The 26,251-nt window shown below is 40.0% G+C and overlaps 1 protein-coding gene across 2 annotated transcripts in view; it reads left to right on the plus strand.

Moving 5' to 3' along the window:
- SCAMP1 (secretory carrier membrane protein 1) overlaps window positions 1-26,024 on the plus strand; it is a gene marked incomplete at its 5' end in the record, with an annotated part of 45,073 nt that extends 19,049 nt beyond the window's left edge. For both annotated transcript variants that reach the window (XM_084278290.1, XM_084278291.1), the window contains 7 exons: window positions 8,425-8,523; window positions 8,779-8,890; window positions 12,391-12,519; window positions 17,846-18,005; window positions 19,671-19,772; window positions 21,506-21,623; window positions 25,725-26,024. In XM_084278290.1, coding sequence (XP_084134416.1) covers window positions 8,425-8,523; window positions 8,779-8,890; window positions 12,391-12,519; window positions 17,846-18,005; window positions 19,671-19,772; window positions 21,506-21,623; window positions 25,725-25,889 — 885 coding nt within the window. In that variant the 3' untranslated portion in view covers window positions 25,890-26,024. The remainder of the gene's footprint in view (window positions 1-8,424; window positions 8,524-8,778; window positions 8,891-12,390; window positions 12,520-17,845; window positions 18,006-19,670; window positions 19,773-21,505; window positions 21,624-25,724) is intronic.
- Between the last annotated feature and the right edge of the window lie 227 nt (window positions 26,025-26,251).

The following is a 26,251-nucleotide window of genomic DNA, read 5'->3' on the forward strand; positions in this document are numbered from 1 at the left end:
TCAACCCGCTACACCAAGGCATATTTCAATGGATTGGTTGTTTCCCCCCCCAGTAAATTCCTTGGCAGCTTCTCTCTTTCTGTTGTACATCCAAACAATGAAATATATATAGGAAACCAGATTGATCATCCATACCTTGCTTCTTTTGGAAGTCTTCTCCCTGCCTCCAGTAAATCAACTCAGCCCACATGGGGAAATCTGTTCAGGATAACTTATTTTGAGCACTTGTCTCTAGCCAACCTCTTTTCTTTAAGAGAGGTCATAATTCTTATCCAGTGCAGCTGTGAGAGCGATGTATGAAGTAAAAAGATCTATCCCAGAAGTGCCAAATGGTAGTAGGAACAAAAGGGTGTTGTGGAGTCTGATAAGGTATTTATAGCTTGAAATTCAACCAATCTCTATGTGTCAGTGAAGGTCAAAGATATGGTTCTGTGAAATAAAGTCTCTGTAAAAACTTCAACATAGTTCCCCTGTCCAAATGTGGGTGGGATATCATCATATGTTATTATCCAGTGATGGCTGGAGGTTAGTGCAGTACTCACAATACAAGTGTGAGTAATTAGTGTTACACCCTTACGACAGAATTGCCAACCATCTGCCTTGCAATGAATGTCTTGTCAATCCTTTGCAGGTAAGTTGGTCAGGTATCTCTTCCTCTGTACCCAAATCCCTAAGCTCCCTGTAGAACTTGGATAGACAACCAGCAGCACATGAATAGACAGGTATGACAACGTAAATGCTGTCATAGTTTGCGAGGCCATGTCTTTCAATCTGCCTTCCTATTCAAAGTGGGTCCCTAAATCACTTTGCTCTGCATTTTGTCCTGGAAGATTTTGAATCTATACAAAGATGGAGATCCTGTGACCTTACTGGGCAACCTGACCTAGTGTTTGGCAGTTCTTACAGTGATGTCTTTGTTTTTCCCATCACAATATCCAATTACTTTGCTGTGTTCTGACGAGTAACATGCTGAGTAAGAAAAGCAGTAGCGTATTTTCTCAACAACCCCAAGTGTATGCTGATCCACAAGGGAGTCAAAATCTGTTTCCTTTTTTTTTATACTTAGTAAAGTATCACTATTAATTACAGCAGAGTTCTACAGCTTTATCCTGATAGGTGAGTAAGCCAGAGTTTGGTCCAGTAAGTATGAAACTGGGAAACGGTAGAATTGTCTCAGGATTCCTGATAGCTCAGGCAGCTAAGACAAACACACAGCCATTTGCTCACTCCCCCCTTTCAGTGGGACGGGGGAAGGAATTGAAAATGGGGAAAGGGAGAAAAAAAACAACTCATGGGTTGGGATAAAAATGATTTAATAGAACAAAACAAAAGAAGATAATAATAATACACACAAATGATGAACAGGATAGTTTTGCATCACCTGAAGTTGATATTCTGCAAGACCCTGAGCTGGCCCACCTCCTGGTCCACCCCACATTTCTAAATGGAACATGATCTGTAGGATATGGAATATCCCTTTGGTCAGTTTGGGTCAGCTGTCCTGGCTGTGTTCCTTCCTAGCTTCTTCAGCACCCCCTGCCTTCTCATTAGTAGGGCAGCATGAGAAGCTGAAAAGTTGTTGACTGCTTGACAACAGCTAAGACACCAGTGTGTTACCAATGTTATTCTCATCCTAAACTCAAAACACAGCACTGTATTAGCTGCTAGAAAGAAAATTAACTCCATCCCTGCAGCCTCAGGACAGTAAGACACACACATTAAGCTTAATTTTCAAATTTTTATTATGCCCAACATGGGGGCAGGTCTTCCAGGTTCCACAAGGGTGGACTGGACTGTTAAATTTGAGAGGGAATGAAAGAAGCGTGACTGTAGCCTTGAAGCCACTTGAGAAGCTTATGTCTACTCATGTACTTCTGAGACAAAGGAAGTCACAGTGTTTTTTATGATGATCTGGTATGAACTGTATAAGATGTTTAAGGTTAATGTTGTTACTTGGCAAGTGCCAGATTCACTGGTTTCCTTCAAACATGCCTCAGCAATTTTTATTCCTAGAACTCCATTGTCAATAAGATCAAAATAACATAGACAAGTCTCTGACAGATGAGAGTTCCTATTCTGCTTAGTCAGTACTTACGCATCTCAGTGTTTTTATGAAATACCCATTAATTTTTGAAACTAGTCACTACAGTTACCTAGTTGGACATCTTCAGGATTTTCATAGTTATTGATCAAGTATGTGTCACCCACTTGCATTGGTTTTGCTGATAAAACATTTGAAGTTACCTTAGGAAGCAGGTGTTTGCTTTGGCTCTAAATAGCCAATCAGTTGCTCATGTAAGTAGCTCAGACCTGACCGGCCAATTGGTAATAGTATTTCCTCATTAAGGTTTACATTTACTGTTTACAGTTTTTGTCTGCTCTAAATGCATGTCCCTTGCCAACTGTGAGCTAGTGCTTTCCAGAATGCCTCCAATTTTAGACTTTATGCCTCTTGTACTTAAGGCATTTCAGACAATTTTTCAATACAGCAGCTTGCAACTACATCTCTGTTTTAGAATGTAAGGAACTTGCTGTATGCTAGCTAACATATCAATATGTGTTTTTACTGGAATTGTTTTGCAGTCTTCTTTGAGGAAGTTAGCTTAATTTTTAATTGACCTAACTTCAGAGATGACAGAGCAAACCTGTGCTTGCTCTAGATTTTGAAATTGATTTGAGACTGAACTTTTACTTTTAATTGTTTTTTAATAAATGTATGAAGAACTGTCTGCTGTACTGTTTTGTCTACAAAGACAATAAATTGTTATTTCTTTGACTTTTGTTAAGTATGTTTTAATTGCATGTATGAAGCAACACTTGTTTTGAGTACCTTGTTTGCATTAAGGCTTAGTGTGCATAACATCTATTCTTCCTTGGTTCTTGTTTGTTTGCTTTGTATGCATTTCTGTTGAACTTCTCTTTTTCCAGTGATTGCTGAATACTGGGAAATATATTTATAGAACAAAATAGAACGTTAAGTGGTTTCTGACAAAATGTTATCACAAATAACATTTTTCTTCTTTGTGTCCTGTACCCTGTACCCTTTCTTTACTACCTACGTCAGTCCAGTAATAGATAATCTTGTACGTTGGCTGAACTTTAAAAAAAGTTCATGCAGTTCTCCAGATCTGCTGTGCAGTGCTAGAGCATGAAGATACACCTGTGCTTGGCAAGGCTTTGGTAGCAGGGGGCTGCAAGTGTGGCTTCCACCAGAGCCTGCTGGAAGCTTCCCCCGGGTCCACCAGAGCCAATACCAGTTGGCTCCAAGATCACCTTGCTGCTGGCCAAAGCCAAGCATATGTGATAACATCTTGAAGAAGACAACAAACCCGAGCATCAGCTTTTTCCACCAGAGAATGGAGTGGGAAGATGTAAGAAACTTGGCAGACACAGAGGTCAGTGAAGGAGGGAGAGGAGGTGCTCCAGGCACTGGAGGAGCGATTCCATTGCAGCCCATGAAGAAGAACAAGGTGAGGCAGGCTGTCCCTCACAACTCATGAAAGTTTATGGGGAGTAGAGATCTCACCTGCAGCCTGGGGAGGACCCCACTCTGGAGCAGGTGGAGACACCTGAAGGACCCTGCAAAAAGCTTCTGGTGGGACCTGTACCCATGGAGAAAAGAACCAGGCTGGTGCACATTTGCTGGGGGGACTTGACAGTCTGGAAAGGTGGGCCCAGGTGAACCTAAAGAGGTTCAACACTGCAAAGTGTAAGGTGTTGCACCTGGGCCGGAAGAATCCCAGACACAGATACAGACTGGGAGAAGAGGTCCTTGAGAGTAGCCCTGCTGAGAAGGACTTGGGGATTCTGGTGGATGAGAAACTTAACATGAGCTAGCAGTGTGCTCTTGCAGCTCGCAAGGCCAATGGTATCCTGGGCTCCATTAGAAGAGGGGTGGCCAGCAGGGACAGAGAGGTGATTGTCCCTCTCTACTCTGCCCCATCTGGAGTACTGTGTCCAGGTCTGGGTCCCCCAATACAAGAAAGATTGTAGAACTGTTGGAGAGGGTTCAGAGGAGGCCACAAAGATGATTAGAGGGCTGGAGCACCTCCCTTACAAAGAGAGGCTGAGGGAGCTAGGCTTGTTCAGCTTGGAGAAGAGAAGACTGTGGGGGGACCTCATTGCAGCTTCCAGTAGCTGAAGGGAACATACAAACAGGAGGGGAATCAACTTTTTAAAAGGGTAGATAATGGCAGGACAAGGGGGAGTGGATTAAAACTAGAGGTTTAGATTAGACATTAGGGTGAAGTTTTTTAGAAAGAGAGGGATGAGGTTCTGGAACAGGCTTCTCAGAGAGGTGGTGGATGCCTGGTCCCTTGGAGATGTTCAAGGCCAGGTTGGCTGGGGCCCTGGGCAACCTTGTGTAGATCCAGACTGGATGTTGGTGTCCCTGCCTGTGGCAGGGGGGCTGGAGCTCTATGGTGCTTGGGGTCCCTTCCAACCCATGCTATTCTATGATTCTGTGATCTTGTGGGACTGTGCGAAATGGAGGAAAGAATATTTAGGGGAATAGTGAAAGATGTGGAGCAACTGGGGGCTGAGGAGGAACAAGGACGAGCCAGGAGAAGAGACTAAAAGTGGCTGGTTGCGAGTAAATTGCGCCAAGTCAGTATGCTTGTCTGACAGTGATGTGCCTTATCATAACAGTTACTGTTAAATTCTCTCTTAACTGTCTTTTAGTGACATTTTACTCTTTACTGTACCTCTGCATGCTGCAAGGTCTGAGTGCCAGCAACTGGAAAGACTAGACTGAGTGACAGGTGCCAGCAATGCAGTCAGACCTTAAGCAGTAGTGGTGCATATCCATGTCTGTGGTGTCAACAACTGAGCATCTGGGTTGCAGCAGCTTCCGGGAACTGTGGGTCATGGGGCCATGTTTGAAGTGCCAGCAACTGAAGAGACCAGTGTGTTTTCCTCTTGTGTATATGTGTAGTTCAGTAACAAACTTCAAGCTGGACTACCTTCAGGAGAAAAAAACCTCTCTGGTGATACTCAACATCTGAGCCAAAAGTGATTAAGGAGGTCTGGGCTTGGATATATGTCAAGCTGAGAGCTTGTGCTTACGTTTGAGGGAGCTGTGAGTGTGGTGGTTCCTTGTGACATGAGTGTATGTGTGCATGAATCTTCTAGTGAGTGTCAAGCTGGGCTAACTGGCAAAAAGGACAAAACCTGGAAGAGAGCTCTGCTCTGAGGGATGTGCAGCTGTTGGATTCCTTGAATGAGAAACATGCTTTTAATAGTGAACTTTGGTACTGATTGGCTGTAGAGAAGGAATAGGATATGATGTGATATGATATCTGTACGTATGTTCTGTGTAGTTCTGGTAGCGTCATGGAGGGTGGTGTTAAAGGCAGTGCCCTACCTGTGTCAGCTTGTGTAATGTCCTCAGTAGGTGTGGACGTACATGCAGACATCCTAGTTTCCTTGGCATGTGTGGTGTGTGTATCTGTGTGCATCCCTGGAATACACACTCAATTTGCTATTAGCTGAATGTGGAAACAGGAAAGCAATAGCTCTATCAGCCTGTGGACTGGAGAGCCCTCAGAGGGTCTCAAGGTGCACTGGGATCCAGAAGTAGGAGAAAGGAGAAATCCCAAGGTCTCAGAGTCTGCTGGAAGTGCTAGCCTTTGTGACATTTCTTGCAGGGAGTACTGGCTCTCATGGTGGCACCCAGTGGTCATTATTTACATGGTAAACAGCAAATCTAAAACTATATAGATGTCCAGCTAGCTAATAGTGGAACCTAAACAATGCCAACATCCAAATCAGAAGAATCTTGTACATGTACAGTTAGTGCTTTATATTAAAGCTGTATCTCATATATGCTGTTGGCTATCATCTTCAGTTATTTAGTTCTAGTGAGCTCTGTGATTGGTTCCTGTATTGATAATCATATACGCATGTTCCAGTTGTTAGCAGTGCTGCAGGCTGTTTGGACAAAGCATCTTTCAAAGGGTAAATATTTTTAGGTCATTGTTCCCGTATTTTCTGGCAATCCAACTTTTAGCATTATTACAGGTAATATTACTATTACTTTTTGCAGTATTACGGGAGGTCTACTGGAGTCTTGCTGGAGATTAACAATCTTACTTATTTGTCTAGCAGGCAGCTGCTTATCAGCTATGCATTCAAAGCTATTGTTACGTTAGCCACAGAGCTACAATAATCAGATCTTTTTCTGGCTTTGTGTGATTGCTTTGCACCACAATGCATAATACATAAGAACTTTTGTTCAGTAGCTTTTTGTTAATCTGATGCAGGTGTTTTATCCTATGTTTGAAGCAGAAGACTCTTGATGGTTGACTAGTTTTTGTAGTTCTCACACAGGCTTTTTTCCTTTATTGAAGAATGCTCCAACATAAGGAATACCAGTATTAACTGTCTTTAAACAAGTTCCAAAAAAATTCGTTTGGAAAGGACCATTAAGATCATTGATTCCAACTGTTTACCTAACGTGGCCAAAACCACCACTAAGCCATGTCCGTGGTGCCTCATCTACATGTCTTTTAAATACTTCCGGGGATGGTGACTCAAGCACTTCCCTGGGCAGCCTGTTCCAGTGCTTGACAACCCTTCTCAGTGAAGAAATTTTTCCTAATACGTCATCTAAACCTCCCCTCATACAACTTGAGGCCGTTTCCTCTTGCTCTGTCACTTATGACTTGGGAGAAGAAACCAACACGCAACTGGCTACAACATCCTTTCAAGGTAGTCTTAGAGAGTGACAAGGTCTCCCCTCAGCATCCTTGTTTTAGCCCATGTGTGGGCTAAACACACCCATTTCACTCAGCCACTTCTCATAAGACTTGTGCTCCAGACCCTCAACCAGCTTAGTTGCCCTTGTCTGGACCCACTTCAGCACCTCCAATGGCTGTTTTGTCATGAGGGGCACAAAACTGAACACAGCACTTGAGATGCAGCCTCAGCAGATCTGAGTACAGGGGCACAATCACTTTGCTAGTTCTGCTGGCCACACCATTCCTGATACAAGCCAGGAAGCTGTTGACAACCTTGGCCACCTGGGCACACGGCTGGCTCATGTTCATCCCAATGTCAACCAACACCTCCAGGTCCTTTTCTGCCAGGCTTCTTTCCATCCACTCTTCCCAAAAAAGCTCTAGTGTTACATGGGGCTGTTGTGACCAAGTGCAGGACCCAGCACTCAAGCTTTGGTTGTCTTCGTCCTAAGTAATCGTCCTGAGTAATCTTTCTTAGTATGAAAAGTTTAAATCTGAGCATTTCTGAGAAAGGAGACCTCTGTGATATCTCAGTATTCTGTCAGGAGCTGATGCACAGTGTGGAAAGATAACTTTCAAGTGGTGGAATCAGGTGATGTCACTGACATAGACTGCAATATCACACACAGAGATGTAGTTTACTCAGGCGTGATGTTTTCTCCTCTGCATATAGCATTTTTGCATTTCAAAAGACGGTTAGAAAAGATGCAAGTAATCTGGGCCAAGTCATAATTTGCCAAGTTATTGGTATTTAGTTGATTCCTGCTTTGTTTTAAGGTGTTTTTGTACTGAAAATATTTTTGTTCTTGATTTCCATCTTTCTTGGAGCAAGTGGTTCTCTGTCTGACAAGATCACAGAACAGGGAAATTTTTCATGTTGCAAGCTCCACACAAAGGAAGAATGGTAGTTTCCCCACAAATGTAACATCACAGAGGTGCTATACCAACCTGCTTTGGTAAAATTCAGTTGATAACTTAATCTAGGCAGTAGGCTTTTTTTTCTTGGTTTGATAGCTACTGGTTAAACATTGTGTATGTTAGAGAGGTCGATGATGTCAGAGAATATGGCAAATGGGGACAATGAGAGGACTAAAAAATAATAAAATAACCAAACTACTAAAAAGTTCTTGTAAGCTGTATTATTAAAGGTAATAACCAAGTGAAGGAAATGTCCATGGCACTTGAAACCTGGATACTCTGGTGGAATAGTTAAGCACAGATTATGGATCTGGAATTGGAAAGTTTAATACATAACATAGCTTCTTTAGTTAGCCAGGTGATAAAAGCCTTTGCTAAGTAAAAAGCTCAGGAAGACATTACTGATAAATGGCATCATGTTTCAGAGTATAAATATATCACTGTGAATTCTTGCAGTTCTCTTAAACTGTACCTGTCCTGTCCTATTTATATGTCTGAAGAGAATGAAAATTGTACTTGCTTTCTAGTGATCCCTAAAATTCCATGTGTATGGCAAGTAATGCAGTATAGAAACAAATAAGCAGAACGTTGCACCACAGAATGTAGTTAACTTCTTTTTCCTAAAGGTTATAAATATTGCAGACAGCATATCAGATTTTCTGTTTATCAGCAACACTTCCTCCAAAACAACTAAATTGGTTCTTACAGAATTAATGAAAAGATATTTATTAGGAGACTGCTTCCCTATAATTGTCTCTTGTTTTCTTAGCCTCCTCCAGGAAATGTGAAAATGCCTAATGTACCCAGTACCCAGCCAGCAATAATGAAACCAACAGAAGAACCACCTGCCTACACACAAATTGCAAAGGTTTGTCTATAACTTTCTTTTAATTATAATTATTTAAATTACTTCTGGAATAATGTGTTTTATAAATAAGCATTGCTTTCCTAATGATTTATGAAAATTTAATAACTGCCTTTAAGCAGTTAAAGCATGGATTTGTGCAGTATCTGGTCAGTCTTCAACCAGAACTGTAGATACTTCATTATAGAAAACAGAATTGGAATGTTTATTTTGTTTTCCTACTTTTTGTCAATACCTAACGATGTTTGTTTTGTTCAGGAGCATGCCTTGGCCCAGGCAGAACTGCTCAAGCGTCAGGAAGAACTGGAAAGAAAAGCAGCTGAACTAGATCGCAGAGAAAGGGAAATGCAGAGTCTCAATCAGCAGGGGGGTATGCATGAAAAAAATACTTCCTTAAATTTCTGAAATTTCAGTTTTTCTTAGAAACTGTCTAAGTTTTACAGTGACATTGTGAAACATCAAAGAGGGAGTTTTATAAACTCTTCAGGAAGAGAAGGTTTATCTCCTTTGAGACAGTACATACAGTGAATAGAAACTGGCCTATCTTTTGCAGATTTTCACTGTAAAAAAATTAAATGTGTTTCTCCTATCAGCTGTTTTTACTCTAGGTTAATATCTAAGTGATACTATGGAACAGAAATGGAGCATTTTGAGAAGTCAAAGTAACTTCATAACTAACATCTCTGATTTCTCCTGTCAGAATTTATAGCTGTAGGAGAACTTTCTTGTTTTGAAACATTTTCTTATCTTTTGCTGTGTATTACAGACATACTATTCTATGCAAATAACAGAACAATCTATTCTATTATTAATATTTTATTAATTTTTCATATGATACTTTAAAACCCACAGTCAAGATCATTATCTCATTTTGCCACAGACTAAGTGTGCTGTGCAAAACATCAGTGTATGTACAGTAATTCAAAAATGAGAAGATACACATCCTCTTAACTGAAGATATTTTGCTAGAAGTACATCTATGGGAATATTCCTTTTAAAAAGGAAGAACTTCAGATTGCAGCTAAGGAAAAGACCAAAAGAAAACACTGTGTAGTGTTGACTTCTTGCAGACCTTTCACTTGTATGTAGAATTCTCACTGATTTATTTCCACATAGGCTTTTTTTTTTCATACGTAGTGGTCTGGATAGCATGATTTTTTATTAATACAGATTCTCAGGGAATTTTGTAGAATAGAATAGAGTTGAAGCTTTTTAGTTGGAAGGGACCTACAAGGATCATCTAGCTCAACTGCCTGAGCACTTCAGGGCTGACCAGGAGTAGAAGAATGTTATTACAGGCATTGTCCAAATGCCTCTTAAACACTGACAGGCTTGGAGCATTGACCACCTCTCCAGGAATCCTGTTCCAGTGTTTCACGACCTTCTTGTTAAAGAAATGCTTCTTAATATCCAGTCTAAACCCCCTGATACAGCTTTGAGCCATTCCCACGTGTCCTATCACTGGATCCCAGGGAGAAGAGTCATACGCCAATCCTGCGCTACACCTGGGAGAGGGGAATTGCTGTTCATCTAAAGAAAAGAGTCGTGGGGTTACTGTCCCTTCATTAATCCATTTTTATTTTCTCAGTATTTGTTCTTTTATATCTCTATTAAATCTCTGTACCTCTTCTCCCAGATAAAGATCTTTTCGTTGTTTTTTAATTTCCTTCTCTATATATTTTCCTTTGTCTAGTTTCACTAACTTGTATTGGTTGTCTGGATTGATTACTTGTCTATTCCAGTTTTATGGGACATTTTCATTTGTCCATATCTTACAGAATTCAACTCTGATGCACTATGCATGTTTCAAGATATTTCTAAAATGGGTATTTGTTATTAGGCTGCAGTTCTTCACATCAGAGTCCTTGAAGAATCTGAAGGGTTCTTTGAAGAAGTTGAACAGGAAATAGAAAGCTTTTAAAGCTTTGAAGAAGATACTAGTTTTGTGCCAAATGACTCTGTAAAAGATGCTGCTAATTGGGAATTGTGTATTGTGACTGAGAAGAGCAATAGTATTTTCCTTTAAATTTTCATTTATTTATTTATTTATTTAATCTTTTGTCCACTCCTTTGAACTCCTTTGGAAACACTGTGGAGTTGTATTCACTGGGGGACATGGTCTTTTGGAATACTCTAGCTGTTTGTATTCAATTTAAGATGCTCGCTACACATGCAACTGACTACAGTGCAAAGATCTTCAAGCTAGTGGGTCAGCTCAGCTTGATGCTTTCAGCCTTCTCTGCTCCGATCCTGTGCAGCATTACATTTGAGCTAATTAAAGCCTATTGCTTCCTATTTCAGCTCGTTCATCAGGGCATGACAGAAAATCCCTTTCTATGCTTGCATGGAACTAATTTGGGGGTGTTTGCATTCACAGTGTGGGCATGCCATTGCAGTTACCCTGATAGGCCTTGAGGTGGTAACTTGTGTTGAGTGAAGTAACTCTGAGGCAGCTCTTTGTTTATCAAGACACAGTCCTGGAATACAAGTGTCCAAAGTGCATTTAGAAAAAGGCCACTTGTTCTCTTTTTTGTCTCAAACCGTCTCACCAAGCTGTCTATCAGTCTTCATTGAAAATTTTGAAACCTCCACAACAGCAATGGGAAAGCACATGAAATACAATTCTTAAAGAATAACTTGAATTCTTATAAGATATCTGAATGCTTCCATAACTCAATCATGGGAGAAATAACTATATGCTACGAATGAAGATCTGAATTATCATTTGATGTTTTTCACGTAAGAAATCCCAAAGTAGTTCTTAATATGGATGGGAATATTACTTGATTACTTGATTGCCTTCTCATTGTCTCTGTCTGCCAATTCCCTGCTGTAAAAGGCTTAGAAAAAATTCCAGTAGAAAAGGCAGCAAACTTAACAGGTACTCAGTGCTTTGAAAGTTTTTGGGCAGACCTGACAGCTCCATCTTGTCTTCAGTGGAAGTAAGAACTAATGCAAGTATGTAAGCTTTCCAGGTTTTCTATTCTTATCAGATTAACTGGTTAGTAAAAATAAGATTGAAAATAAAAAATGCAAGCAAAACCTTGTCAGAATTTAAAATAAAGGTGCCATTATACTGAAATGGTCTCTAGTTTAGCTCCACTTTTGGATTCATGTCTCTTGCATCCAGAATTTGAAATGCGAGTTGTAAATGTTTGTTGCTGTTATAACCTCCATCGAATCTCTTAATTCTCTGTTTGCTATGAGTTGTGTTTGGGAGAGTATATACTCCAGCCTTGGAGCAGATCAGCATACAGGAAATCAAAGTGTCTGCTACTGTGTGCTTTATGATGTCCTCAAAATGATGCAATGATGCTGTAGGGCATCTTTTGGTAAGATAAAAGAAGGACTTTATACCATTTCAGTAGCTGCCTTTCTTGAGGCTTATGGGCTTTTACTTAAAACTTTGGCTGTAAACTATATTGTGAAATTGGTCAAAGTGTTAGACATAGCCTGGTGTTAAAACTGTCAAGATTCTGCAAATGAAGAATGCTTTTCAGTCTCCAGTCTGTGTTCAACAAAGTATGGGAGTATGGTGGCACTTTAGGGGAACATGCATTGAAAAGTCAAGGAACTTTTCTGTTGATATCTGCCTGTTTTGTGAAAAATAAAATAATTTTTTCCTCATTACTTTAGAGGAGCAGTCAGATGCCTGCTTAGTCTTTTTGTAGATAAAGTTATGTACTTTACTTGGTGTGTCTGCACTTCATTGTGTTGCTAATAAAACACTTGGGTTTTGGTAGCCCAAGTTATCCATGGTCTTGTGAAACCCGTGTATAAAACAATATGAGCAAGTCCAAATGCGTATCTCTTTCTAGTATACAGACATTGGAAACTTATTATAAAGCTCTCCCCTTCTCTCTTTTGCAGGTAGAAAAAATAACTGGCCACCTCTTCCTGAGAATTTTCCAGTAGGTCCTTGTTTCTACCAGGACTTTTCTGTAGACATTCCTGTAGAATTTCAGAAGACAGTAAAGATTATGTACTATTTGTGGATGTGTAAGTATTTTTTTTTAAAGAAAAAACAAAATGCATATTCACTTTTAATACATACCTGCTATTTTGGCTTTTGCATCATCTGTAATGAGAAATCCAGAGGTCAGATGTTGAAGTGAAGTCTTCTTGTTAGCTTCAACTTCAAAAGAATCGAATCTTTCATAAACACTTCCACAGAAACAAAGGAGGAAGATTATGCTAAGGCAGTTTGGTTTAACTATCTCCGTTGCTGTAAAATGAGCTTTGACCGTTTCTTAATTTAGAAATAATGTAACTTTTTTTAAAGCTGATATAAATTAAGAAATATAATTCACAATCAGTATTAATAGACTTGTGAGTCTAAGACCTTTCCATTTGCTTTAATATACATAGCTTTATATAGTTTAGTGTAGTTTACAGTGGAGACACAATCTAATTTTGTTCTATTAAAAAGTACTGTAAATTAGCTGAAAAAACAGTCCAGGTTAAAATGGTCCTTTGTACACCAAGATTACTCTGCACCATCTTTGTGGCATTAATTTCGCCCTCACTCAGGTGCTGTGTTTTGACCAGGGAAGTGCTGGATGAAACAAATGTACAAGTACCCAAACATTTGTTTCTTCTGCCTTCTCTAGTGTGACAAGAGCCGAGACTGAGGAAATGCTGAAGATTTAGGTTCTTTAATGCCGTTAATATAGTTTTAGCATACAAAAGGACTGTAAATTTCAGAACGTTTCTGGGTTTTTTGTGATTTAGTTAGCAAATCTCTGTAATTTTAACAGTTAATCTGATAATCTTATTACTGTGATTGAGCCATGTAATTGAAATACATAGAATGAGCAATCAGCATAGAATCAATTCCACTTCATCATTATCCACAGCTTTCTATATTCATTGCTAGGTTATTAATCTTCAAATAAGCAACTAAATCCACAGTAGGATGTGTTACTCTCATAAGGAAGACAGACACTTAAGATTCATATGAAGTCTAAGATCAAGTAGTCCAGAATCTTAGCGTAGTTACTAGTTCTGGGCATTTGCAGGAGTGAATTCTGAAAGTGCTGTATGTTTCAAACACAAGGTGAAGTTGCACAGTGAAACTTGGAATATTAATACTGTTTTTCTTGTTCCTTCTTATTGCAGTAAATAAAGGAAGAAGCAATGATACAGTATTTCATATACTATATTTTCATACTGACATGACAGATTTTCCTCTAGGTAGAATGAGAAGACCAAGTCCTCTTGCTTTTTTTTGTCTGTTTCTTCTTTATCTTACTAATCTGATTCAGGGATTACTGAGGAAAGGAGGGGGAGGGAAGGGAAGGGGAAGGAAGGGAAGGGAAAGGGAAGGGGGAGGAAAGGAAAAGGAGAGGGAGTGAGCATGATTATAATAAAGGAAAGAAAGACAAAATCTATTTCAGGCGTAAAAAACTCCCAAGGATTTAGTACAGAACTCTGTCCTTTAGGGCTGACTGTTGAATTGTATCTATGTGGTTTGGCTCATTTTTTGTTCGAGTGCCTGTGCCTCCTCAACGGAGGTACTTACTATCATAGCAAACCATACAGCTTCTGCTCGACCTTACATTTTATTTCCTCTTCCAGAACTTCCTGGGTCTTGTAAAGCCTGGGGGCTCTGTGATCATAATCACATTTGGATAAATCTAGTTCTGCATGCTCAGCAATTTGTAAAGTAGGTTTCCTCTTCCTTTTTAGCAGTCCTCAAAACAAACCTTTCTGTTTCAGTTTCCAGTGTGTTTCTGTGGTTAGTAGCATTTTTTATATCCTTATTATTAGTCCTTATGTATCTAAGAAAATACTGTTACCTGTTTCAGATCTATATGATCGTCAGTACATGAGAAAACAGGTCTTTTGTTTTTTCTTTCAACTGAGTGTTCCAATGTAGTTTTTGTCAACTACAGCAATCAGTTAGCAGTGGCTTCTGTCAGCTGCCGGTAGAGCTCCTTTATTCTGTCTTGGTTTTGTGACTAGTGCTGTTTCCCAGCCTTGCAAGTAGAACACACATTTTCCTGTCTCTTCAGCTTTGAGCACTACTTTTTACATCTTTCTGCCTTGTTGAGAGTGAAATGTCCCATGTCTCTTGACCCATATCTAACACCAGAAATATTTTGGCTCAAAAGCCTGTGTTTTCCAGCTACTTTGCCCACAGGCTGATAGCATGTACAAAATGAACAGGACTGATTTTCAAAGAATGTTTCTTACTTGAAGTTACCAACCAAAGAGCTGCTTAATCTCAAGGAAAGCCTTTGTGATGTTTGGGTTTGTTACTTTATATCAGTTGTGAATGTTTCAATCTTCTGTGAACAAGACTTTTAAAGGTTTTCAGAGACCAATACATAAACTAGCTTCTGGTAGAAAAATTATACCCTAAAGTGCTAACCTCTCTGGTATTTTTTCTGTTCATGAGAGTTTAATCTCATCCATCCTTCTGTCTGAGGATACCATCAATAGTGCATACATCAGTATGTGTTGATGTTGTTCTGCCTGTTCTGGGAACCTCCGAGGATGGACACTTTATAAACTCTCTCTGAGGCTGTTCTAGTTTGTTGTTTATCATTAGAAGATGCTTCCAAGTGTGTAATTTAATTCTCCCTTCCTGTGATTGATCTTCCCTGTTCAGTCCTCTGTTAGGGAGAACACATTTATCCCTATTAGCCATCTTCTTTTGGCTAAATTAGCATAGTTACTGAGCCTTTCTTTGTAGGTTATGTTTTCTAGAGGTCTAATTGTTTAGTTGCTGCCTTACAGATTTGCAGCTTGTTCCACTTCACATTATTCTGGTGGTTTTTAGTGTGTAACATTAAGAATTCTGAAATATGTCAGTTGGACTGTGTCCAGTATTTTAGCTGAACTGCTAATGTGTAGAGAAAAAAACCCAACAAACCATCGCATTTTTGGTAGCATGTGCTTATGTGATGATTTAATTCTCTTTTAGAATATATTTTTTCTTATGGAAAATATTTCTGCTGTTTGTAAGGCATATTTGCACATGTCTCCCTCTCTCCAAAGGAAGCACAGCACACAAGGAACAAAAGCCTAAACTACATTTGAAGCCACTCTGTGCTCTAGGGTTGTGTGTGATCAGACACCGGCTTTGTCCTCACTTGTCAGGTGCTTTGGGGCTTCAAAACCCTCTCTTCTGTAGGCATCTCATTTCCCTTGAGGTCTTTATCTACAATGCACTTTCCAACATTAAAGGATAATAAAGTGTAGTTAATTAAGACAGGAAATATGTATCTAAGCAGGATTCTTCTCTACAAGGAGACACTAATAAAAATAAAGTTGAATCTCAGAATTTATTAAGCTAATGTAATTTATCAGTGTTCACTTATGGCATGAATGCTTTTTTTTTCTTGTTTTTTAAACATCAGTTGTTTCTGCAGCTAAACCAGGAGAAGGCTCTCTTAGATCATTTCACATTGTATACGGTGTTGGTATGGCTGTGGGGTTAACAGTCCTACAGACACTGCATGTTGCGGACTTCGGCCAAGGCTTTAGGTCATTTCAGCCCCAGGGTGGTCATTATCTTCTAATAACTTAGGTCGTGGTTTAATTTGAAGAAGGAAATAGGTTCAAGATACTTAAAACTGTTACCCTGAAGATAAAAACACCTGCTTGTTCATACAACAGCAAAGCTTATCTAGGTCACTTAGTGAAGGTGCTGGCTCAGAGAACAAATTACACCTTTCTGTAGCTTGCAGCAGGCAGAGAGAAGGGTGAGTGGAGGTGAGGGAGGCTTGACAGTGAACTCTCATGTTTTCATAGCTAGCTAATACTTGGGTTTTTTTGCAGCTGAGATTCTGTGTGACAGCAGTGAAGCAGACCCCTCTGTTGCTGGTTTTATTGTGGTACTCAGTAGTGGGTGTGATGTTTTTACTGTCTTCTGCACTCTTGTAAAACTTGTTCTGTTACTGTAATTGCAGTTACCGAAAAAAGAGTAGTTATTTCAGAAAGTTCTAACTCCACCAGAATGTGGATGTTTCTAGTAATCTAGGGCGTCTCCCTGTTTTCCAGTATTGACTAGAAAAAGAAATACCACTTAGTAAGCATTCTCATGCTTATCAAAGGCAGGCAGTATTTGTACCCTTTGTTGTACTTTGTGAGACAAACACACACAAATTCTGAGATGAATTACTTAGTAAAGATATGTAGATGCATGAAGGGCTTTTTGTTTAAAGTACCATGTGTTCTGTTTCTGGTGACTCCTAGGGGGAATATGGTTTGTCTGAGGGAAACATTTTGAGTTTCATCAGCCTTTCATGCAATGATGTGAGCATTTTACTTCAAGATTTTTTTTGCCCATTAAGTTGATTTAGGGCTTATTTAAGTACTTATTAAGCCCTTAGCAAACAGTTTTAGGAGACTTTCTTTACAGAATCCGTATTATCTTACCAGTTCTTCAATTAACCCTGCCTTCCAGTAGAATGACCAAAATGTTTCTCTTAATTTAAATAAAAAAATTACTGCTGCAAGGAGCAGTCTGTGCGCTCTCAGTTACAAATACTCGACTTTATCCTGGTCCACAAGGACAGAAACTGTCCTCTGAGACAGCAAAATCACTCCCGAGTCGCTGGTTGTTACCGAACAAAGACAGAAATTCATGTTCATCTTTTACATCTGGCAGAAGTAATGGCTGCCTGATAGCGTGGAGGAACCAGTTGTAGTATTTCTTAATAGTGCTGTAACTTTTTCTGATTACTTATTATATCCGAAATAAACCGTCAAGTCATAATGCCAGTGCATTTAAAGACCAGTGTTACATGAAATACTTGAATATGCAGTACTAAAGCATCTAGAAGAGCATCTTGCAGATCTTGTTCTACTCAGATATGTTTTGACTAAGTGGGTTTTTTTGCTTTATTATGTGGAAGAGAAAGAGCTTTTTGTTGGAGGATTACTTTTTTTTACACTTCCATTTTCAAATCAGAATGTGTACAGTGCTAAGCTTATGATGCATTTTATATCACGCCTTCTCTCAAAAAATACTCAGTAGTCTGTTACATATCTGTGTTCAGTTATTACAGTAGAAAAAGTACCAATTACTGCAGCTGTAGAAACCTATTTTTTCATGTTTTTATGACAGGAATTCTTTTCCTTCATCATATGCCTGATAGTACTTGAATTTTTCTGTTCAGTATTTCCACTTGTGAATACAGAATCAGAAAACGATAAAAATCAGCTTATTGCTGAAGGTATTGAGAGGGTATTGCTTTACTGTCAGCATGCTGATGATTTGTTTAAAATTGCTCAGTGTGGGTATTACTTTAACAGTTGTAATAATTTATTGTATAAACATAACTTAATTAAGATTATTTTGCTTTTGCTCCTACAGTCCATACAGTGACACTGTTTCTTAATATCTTTGGATGTTTGGCCTGGTTTTACGTTGATGCTACGCGAGGGGTTGATTTTGGATTGAGTATTCTCTGGTTCTTGCTTTTTACCCCTTGTTCTTTTGTCTGCTGGTACAGACCACTTTATGGAGCTTTCAGGTAACAACTTCAGCTTGACTTAGGATATGTAAAAACTTGTCGAAATGCATTAAAATTCCAGAATTTGCTTGATTATCATTACGATAATCCTTTGATGTGCTTTCATTAGAAACAAGTAGTGTATATGCCATTGATTCATTTTTTTGTGTTTGAAACAGAGATGGCAATAGTTAGGAATATCTTGGACTGTCCTTTAAAGTATTTGTTGCTTCTACCATTGAAAAAATATTTGGAGTACATATTTAACTTTGTATTGGGCTGATAATAATTTTAAGGAAAATTCTCATTAAATCTCTATCCCTTCATGCCAAGAATATGAGTAGGTTATTAGTTAAGTGTCTTAAATTTTTGGCTTCCTGAATGAATGTAACAAAACTCTGCACTTGAAAATCTTACACTGTTAAGTGACCTACAGTGTCTATAATTGAAGTAGATTGAAATTCTTAGAAGTGAGAAGAACTGGTATATAGTAATCAAAGTAGTATTTTTCCTAGCTTTTAGTAAACTCTTCAGACTTCACAAGCATGAGGTGGGTAGCTTTGTGTTTAAGAACAGAATGGTTGTTTTCCAGAAGAATGGAGCTTTTTTTTGGGGTGCCATATCAGCATGTAGAGTTTCTAAACCCTATTCTCCTACAGTATTTCTTGGGATTTCTTTTTACTTTTTTTTTCCCCCTGAAATTGCAATTAAGCATAAAGTAGACTAAATGAGATGTTTCCTTTTGCTAACCAAGGAGGTATTGCTATACCCACACATCTTGGAGGAATCATGTAGTTCAACTTGGGTTTGCTTTTTAGTAAATCCAAAGCTTTTCTTGGTGAATGCTGATGGTTTGGAAAAGTACTACATGCATATTCAGTTTTCAGTCAGTCGCTATTACGAAAATGAAGTACTTAATTGAACTGAATTGATTGAATAAATGGATACGAAGAAACTCCCTTCTGCAGGAAGAGCTATTAATGGCAAAATCTGGTTCTGTGACTTAACTAAGTGATTTCTGCTTCCTTTAGAACTCTGGTTGCAAGCATATGATATGATAAATATGATAATTTGTTTTGCTGATTTAAGGTCTTTGTTGAGATTTTGCCTGTACTTTTGGGGGTTTTTTCCTTTTTTTTCCCCACTTTCAGTCTTCATCAGGCTGGCATTTTAGTAATTTGAACAACAAACCCACTTTGTATATTTAAATTGCCTTTAAGGAACAGCTGCTTCGGCATTCTGGTCTGCACTGTGTTTCGGTAATTCCAGTTAGGTTTTATTTCCTTTGACGAGGACAGTACTCTCTTCCTATCCTGCCAGCACTGTGAACTTGAGTCTGAAAGTGAAGCAGAATTCTGTTCTTCATGCCTTATAACAAAGCTTCCGTGTTCAGTCTAAGAAGCCCTGCTGTGTGCTGAACAGAACACTAAGGAATTGTATCCTCCTGCTAGTCTCACCTCTGCTGGAGGTGCAGGTGGCAAAAACACTACATTAAGGAAGGAGCAGCAGCTCTTCTAAACAAATACTCTACAAGCCCACAGAGTTACTGGTACTTCAAGCTGTTGTCAATAAATGAAAGTACTTTTCCTCTAGTTAATGCATAAAAACATTTAGATTAATACTACAGTATTTGCAAAAAGTCATTGATTTCCTGGCTGCTTTAATCTTTTTCCCCCTTTCTTTCAGGAGTGACAGTTCATTCAGGTTCTTTGTGTTCTTCTTTGTGTATATCTGTCAGTTTGCTGTACACGTGCTTCAAGCTGCGGGATTTCAAAGATGGGGAAACTGGTGAGTATTCTGTTTGCTGTAGCATTGTACTGAGTATACAAACACTCCTATTTGAAACAGCAACTGCAATACTGTCTGGGTTGGGTTTTTACTCAAAAGTATCATCTTTTCACTGGAGTTTTTATATTTAGCAAAAAACATGCTTTGACATGTTTTAACTAGAAGTGGATGAAATGTATCCCAAGATTTTTTGTCATTTGGCTAGTGAAAATTCTATCCTTCTGTGTAAAGCACTTTGAACTATTCTTTCACACATTGCCTCCTTTGTTTTGGTGGTACATGGGGATGTTATTTACTCTATTTAAGATAAAGATGTAATCAGAACATAGCGAAAATTAGAATTATTTAGACAGTAATAGTAGGCTGTTTGCTGTTATTTTTGTATCATTAATTAGTCTAGTTACAGTAATATGCTTACTACTTCCTAAGGAAATTTGTGGCCAAAATTTGAAGAATGTGACAACAGTGTATTCAGGTGAATAGATACTGTTTGAAAACCTCAGTTGTTTGAGCCAGCTCCTTATCCTGTAATAGTTGACTTTTCTTTTTGATGCTGGTAAGTATATAAGCTTTTGCGTGCAGCTTTTATATCCATTTTATTTGAGTCCTTGAGGTCTAATATTCAGGCTTTACAAGGAAAAGCTGAGAATCGGTCACCGTCCTTGGGAAAAAAGCACAAGAAGCTTGAATTAACTTAAAAGCGTGATTGTAGTAGCCAGCTGATAGCATGGGGAGCTGCGCCTGGCCTCGCTGTAACTGGGTAATGACATTCTCTGCATCAGCACCTTTGATACTAACGTCCAAACATACGTAAGGCAGGCAGAGCAGCATTGCTTTAGAGCTGCAGTGTAAAGAAAGGCCCTATTTTATGACTTTTGCTCTCAAACCTAGTATTTTTTTGTAGATTCATAGATTGACATTAACAAAACCAAAAAAGTATTTTAGAGGGTCAACTTTCCCAAGTATGTGGACTGTGCTTTTAAGTATACTTGGGGAAGAGGTATGAAAAGTAGCCAGATCATCAGAAAATGCCAATTACAGTTTGCATTTTGGAGTTTGTGCTAGAATCTAGTTGGATATAGGGGATAACAAAGCAATTAAAAACATGTAGAGGAGAGTTGTAAGGTTGTTTGGGTTTTCACAAATTTTTTCTTTTTCCATGGAAGAATCTTTTCTGTACCCATGTTGTATTTTTCTTAGGGCAGTGTGCTTTTTGTGGTTTCAGATTTGATACTATATTTTTCTGTTGGTGTGTCAGTTTTGAAGAATGGGGAAATGTTTGAAGTAGATAGCAATAGAGCAGTCGGTTCTATTAGTTATTGTTATGCTATCTTCTTCAAAAAAATCATGGTATTAACCTCAGTTGAGAAAGGATCATTGTGTGGATGCAATTAAATGAGTCTTCCCACACATAAGCTGTCTGTGTGTGGCATGCTTTATATTTAAAGAAGTTAGAAACTCAAGGATAATCATCTCTGCTACTTTTCTTTCTTCTTTTTTTTCTTTTTGTTTTAATACTTTCATTGCATGCATTGCGAAAAATGGAAACTTAAGCTCTGAAAGCTTATTGTAGGGACAAAATGGGCTTATGTAAAATTCCCACGACTTTTTCTTCAAAAATACTCAAAAGTTGATCAGATCCACGAGGTTACAGAGCTTCTCTTGATGTGTATAGCTGTGTTTGAATGGTTCATGAGCTGTGCTAGTAAAACTTGTTCTTTCTTTTTCTTCAGTGGGTGGATTTCATCTCTTACTGGTCTTAATAAGAGTATTCCTGTTGGCATTATGATGATAATCATAGCTGCACTCTTCACAGCATCTGCTGTTATCTCATTAGTTATGTTTAAAAAGGTAAGTTTCATATTATTCCCCTCTTCTGTTTGATATATTTGATCTAGATTTTGGTTTCCTGCTTGAGAGAGGTACTTTCTCACAAGTAGTGGGAATTCAGTTCTATTCTTGGATGTGTGTCTTACCTATTAACCCCTGTACCTCTTTGCTTATACTGCTGTGGAATTTTAAAATGCTGTTTGTACAGTGCACTTACTTTCTGCATCCTAAAATGGGGAAGGGTAGCTCTGGATAAGAGAAATTGGGAGGTCAGATGACCATGAATGGGCAGGTGATGAATGCAGGGGATGTCATGATTGTACCTGTAGATGCCAGGTGGTAATTTTTGAATCTGTGTTGATTCATCAGGCTGAGTGAAGTGTGATTCAGGTGATTGCTAAGTTTCAGCTCTTACCGAATCATCCTCATTAAAATCAATAGAAGAGGGAGACACCTGACATCTCAGAAAAGGAGTTTGGTTTCTCTACTTTTCTAATATTGTAAAATTTTGTTGTCAGCTAATGATTGTGTAGCATGAAGGCCTAGAGAAAGATGCTTTTTCACCTTTTTCACCAGAAGAAATAAGTTTAGATGCTCATGTGCTATTAAGGTTTTGGTGTTGTTTGGACAAATTGTAACTCAAGATGACAAAATGTAACTGAAAATTCTGCTGACCACCTGCTGGCAGTTCTAATAATTCACCCTCAGTTGCAGTCGTACTTAAAGCTTTTCACATATCCAAACTTCTATGGACTGCTCACAGTAAGGTAGAAATTGTAAGCATTGCCTGAAGATGTCCCTTCTCCTGATTTGTTTTTCCTGTGTAAATAGCTGGATACAGGAGAAGGAAACAGGCAATGAAAATGTACAGTGGAGCATTTTTATTTTTTTTTTTTACACCTTTCCTACCACATGGATCTGGATGCTTTTCAAAAACCTTCACACTCTGATGTGACCTGATATGTCTTTATGGATGAGAAGTACACATATAACAATGAAAACTGTTAATAAAATTAGTTTTCCTGCTACACTTGAATCATAGAATCATAGAATGGCATGGGTTGGAAGGGACCCCAATGATCATAGAGCTCCTGCCCCCCTGCCACAGCCAGGGACACCAACCTCCAGGCCTGGAGCTACACAAGGTTGCCCAGGGCCCCAGCCAACCTGGCCTTGAACACCTCCAGGGACCAGGCATCCACCACCTCTCTGGGCAGCCTGTTCCAGCACCTCACCCCTTTATCTGTAAAAAAACTTCCCCCTAATATCTAATCTAAACCTTCCTTCCTTTAGTTTTAATCCATTCCCCCTTGTCCTGCCATTATCTACCCTTTTAAAAAGTTGATTCCCCTCCTGTTTGTATGTTTCCTTCAGCTACTGGAAGCTGCAATGAGGTCCCCCCACAGTCTTCTCTTCTCCAGGCTGAACAAGCCCAGCTCCCCAAGCCTCTCTTTGTAAGGGAGGTGCTCCAGCCCTCTAATCATCCTTGTGGCCTCCTCTGAACCCTCTCCAACAGTTCTACATCTTTCTTGTATTGTGGGCCCCAGACCTGGACACAGAACTCCAGATGGGGCCTCACGAGGGCAGACTAGAGAGGGACAATCACCTCCCTGTCCCCGCTGGCCACCCCTCTTCTAATGGAGCCCAGGATACCATTGGCCTTGCGAGCTGCAAGGGCACACTGCTGGCTCGTGTCAAGCTTCTCATCCAGCAGAATCCCCAAGTCCTTCTCAGCAGGGCTACTCTCAAGAAGCTCTTCTCCCAGTCTGTATCTATGTCTGGGATTCTTCCAGCCCAAGTGCTACACCTTACACTTTGCAGTGTTGAACCTCATTAGGTTCACCCAGGCCCACGTTTCCAGCCTGTCAAGATCCCTCTGAATGGCTTCCTTTCCTTCTGTTTTGTCAACCACACCACTCAGCTTGGTGTCATCCACAAACTTGCTGAGGGTGCACTCAATTCCATCATCGATGTCATTGATAAGGCTGTTAAAGAGCACCGGTCCCAAGACAGACCCCTGGGGGACACCGCTTGTCACCGGCCTCCACCTGGACATAGACCCATCGACCACCACCTTTTGTCTACGTTCTGTCAACCAGTTTTTTATCCACTGGATGGTCCACCCATCAAATCCACATCTCTCCAATTTAGAGATAAGGATGTGGTGGGGCACTGTGTCAAAGGCCTTGCACAAGTCCAGGTAGATGACATCAGTTGCCTTCCCTTTATCTACTGATGATGTCACTCCAGAAGGTCACCAGATTGGTGAGGCACAACCTTGCCTTGGTGAAGCCGTGCTGGCTGTCCTGGATCACTCGCTCATGCCTCATGTCCTTCAACATGTCATCCAGGAGGATCTGTTCCATGATCTTCCCAGGCACAGAGGTGAGGCTCACCAGCCTGTAATTCCCTGTCTCTTCTTTGCTCCCTTTCTTATAAATGGGAGTGATGTGACCTTTTTTCCAGTCCCCAGGGACCTCGCCCGACAGCCACGACCTTTCAAATATGATGGAGAGTGACTCAGCAACCACATCAGCAGCTCCTCCAGGACCCTGGGATGCATGTCATCAGGCCCCATAGACTTGTAGACATTCAGTCTCATGAGGCGGTCTCAGACTTGCTCTGCTCTTACAGTGGGGGGGATTTACTCCACCAGTTCCCATCTAAAGGTCCAGGGATGCAAGGTTCTGGGACTTGAGAATTATGAGAAATCCTGGCTGCCAGAGAAGACCGAGGCAAAGAACTCATTCAGTACCTCAGCCTTCTCCACATCAGTTGCAGCCAGTTCTCCTTTCTCATTTACCAAGGGGGGTACGTTCTCTTTGGCCGGTACGTTCTCTTTGGCCTGTCTCTTCTGGCCAGTGTACCTGTAAAATCCCTTCTTGTTGTTTTTAACATCCCTTGCCAAGTTCAGTTCCATCTGCACCTTGACTTTCCTGATCCCATCTCTGCAAGTCCGAACAGCATCCCTGTATTCTTTCCAGGGAACATATCCTCGTATTTGCCTTTCTTTTCCCTCAGTTTGGCCAGCAGATCCATGCCTAGCCATGGTGGTCTCCTGCCCTTCCTGCCCACTCTTGAGCTCTCAGAAAGGCATCCTTAAAGAGGAGCCAACTTTCCTCAATATTTCTGTCTCTAAGGCCCACCTCCCAGGAGATCTTGGCCAACAAGTCCTTTGACAGCCTAAAGTTTGCTCTCGTAAAGTTCAGGGTCCTGATCCCACTCTTTGTCAGGCCCACATTCCTTGAGATCGCTAACTTAACCAGGGCATGGTCACTGCAGCTCAGGCTGTCTCCAACCCTAACACCTTTAATGATCTCCCCCACATTGGTGAGCACCAGGTCCGGCAATGCATCACCTCTGGTCAGTCTGTCCAAAACCTGAACGAGAAAGTTGTCATCTACACACTCCAGGAGTCTCCTGGATCTCTTGAAGCTTGAATGAAATGTCTTCGCAATGTTTTTTGACAACTTTTCTGTGATTGGATTGAAAACATCTCAGAAATAGAATTTAAATTTTAGTTTTAATAGTTGGAAAATTGGGAGCTACCTAACTTTCATTTTTTTGTTGTACTAGAGTTCATACACCTTATTTACACCTCTTTAGAGTGTTTGCAAGTCATATTCTTTAATACCTCTGCTTATTATTCAGAGCTGTTGGTCATCACACTAGTTTGTAGATGCCTATCTGCATTATTATGATATTTTATACTTTCTAATGTTCAGTCACAGCCTAGGTTGTTTTCGTAACCGTTTCAGTCAGAGAAATGTGTCTGTTGATAAAAAATTGGCGTAGAAAAAAGTTGTGCAAAACGTTACTGACACAGTGGATTCAAACCTACTTTCTTGGTTTGTCTCCTGCAGGGTTCCTTTACTGTGCAGGCTGACTAGCTGTTTGAAAGAGCCTGACAGGCTGTGCACAGACTGAGAGGGGAGGCGAGCTGTGAGCCCTGTGTTAGGCTGAGGGTGCAGCCCGGGTGTGCAGGCATCAGTAATAAAGACCTGTGAGACCCCTCTGAATTTGCCCCACCATGCAGCTCTGCTTCGTGTTTGAGACTTTGCTGTTGGTTTACTGAGAAAGGGAAGGCTCATCATCCCCTGTCACTGCTCTTCCACCCCCCAGGTGCACGGGCTGTACCGCACGACTGGCGCGAGTTTCGAGAAGGCGCAGCAGGAGTTTGCGACTGGCGTGATGTCCAACAAAACCGTACAGACTGCCGCAGCCAACGCCGCCTCGACAGCCGCGACCAGCGCCGCTCAGAACGCCTTCAAGGGCAGCCGCATGTAGGGGAACGCAGGAGGTCGTTGCGGTTCCCTTAATCAAAGATTCTACTTTGTTTTGCAGTCACTTGTTTTAGTCCCTAAAAGCCTAGATCAAAATCCACACAGCATGTTTGTCTCTTCTGCAGCTGTGCACGGGTAAAATGGGAAATAGTTGGTTTGTTGGAAATCTAATTTAATTTAAAATGATAACCATCTGTTGCCCTTCTTTAAGGTGTTGCATTCTAGAATGTAAAGCCTTCAATATTTTATGGAGGATAAATAATTTCAACAATTGGCCTGAGAATAAATTGTGGTATATACACGTATATATTTCAACAATTGGCCTGAGAATAAATTGTTGTATATAATACACTAAAATAAGTGTAT

Source organism: Gallinula chloropus (genome assembly GCF_964237585.1).
Source record: "Gallinula chloropus genome assembly, chromosome: Z".
NCBI classification, from domain to species: Eukaryota; Metazoa; Chordata; class Aves; order Gruiformes; family Rallidae; genus Gallinula; species Gallinula chloropus.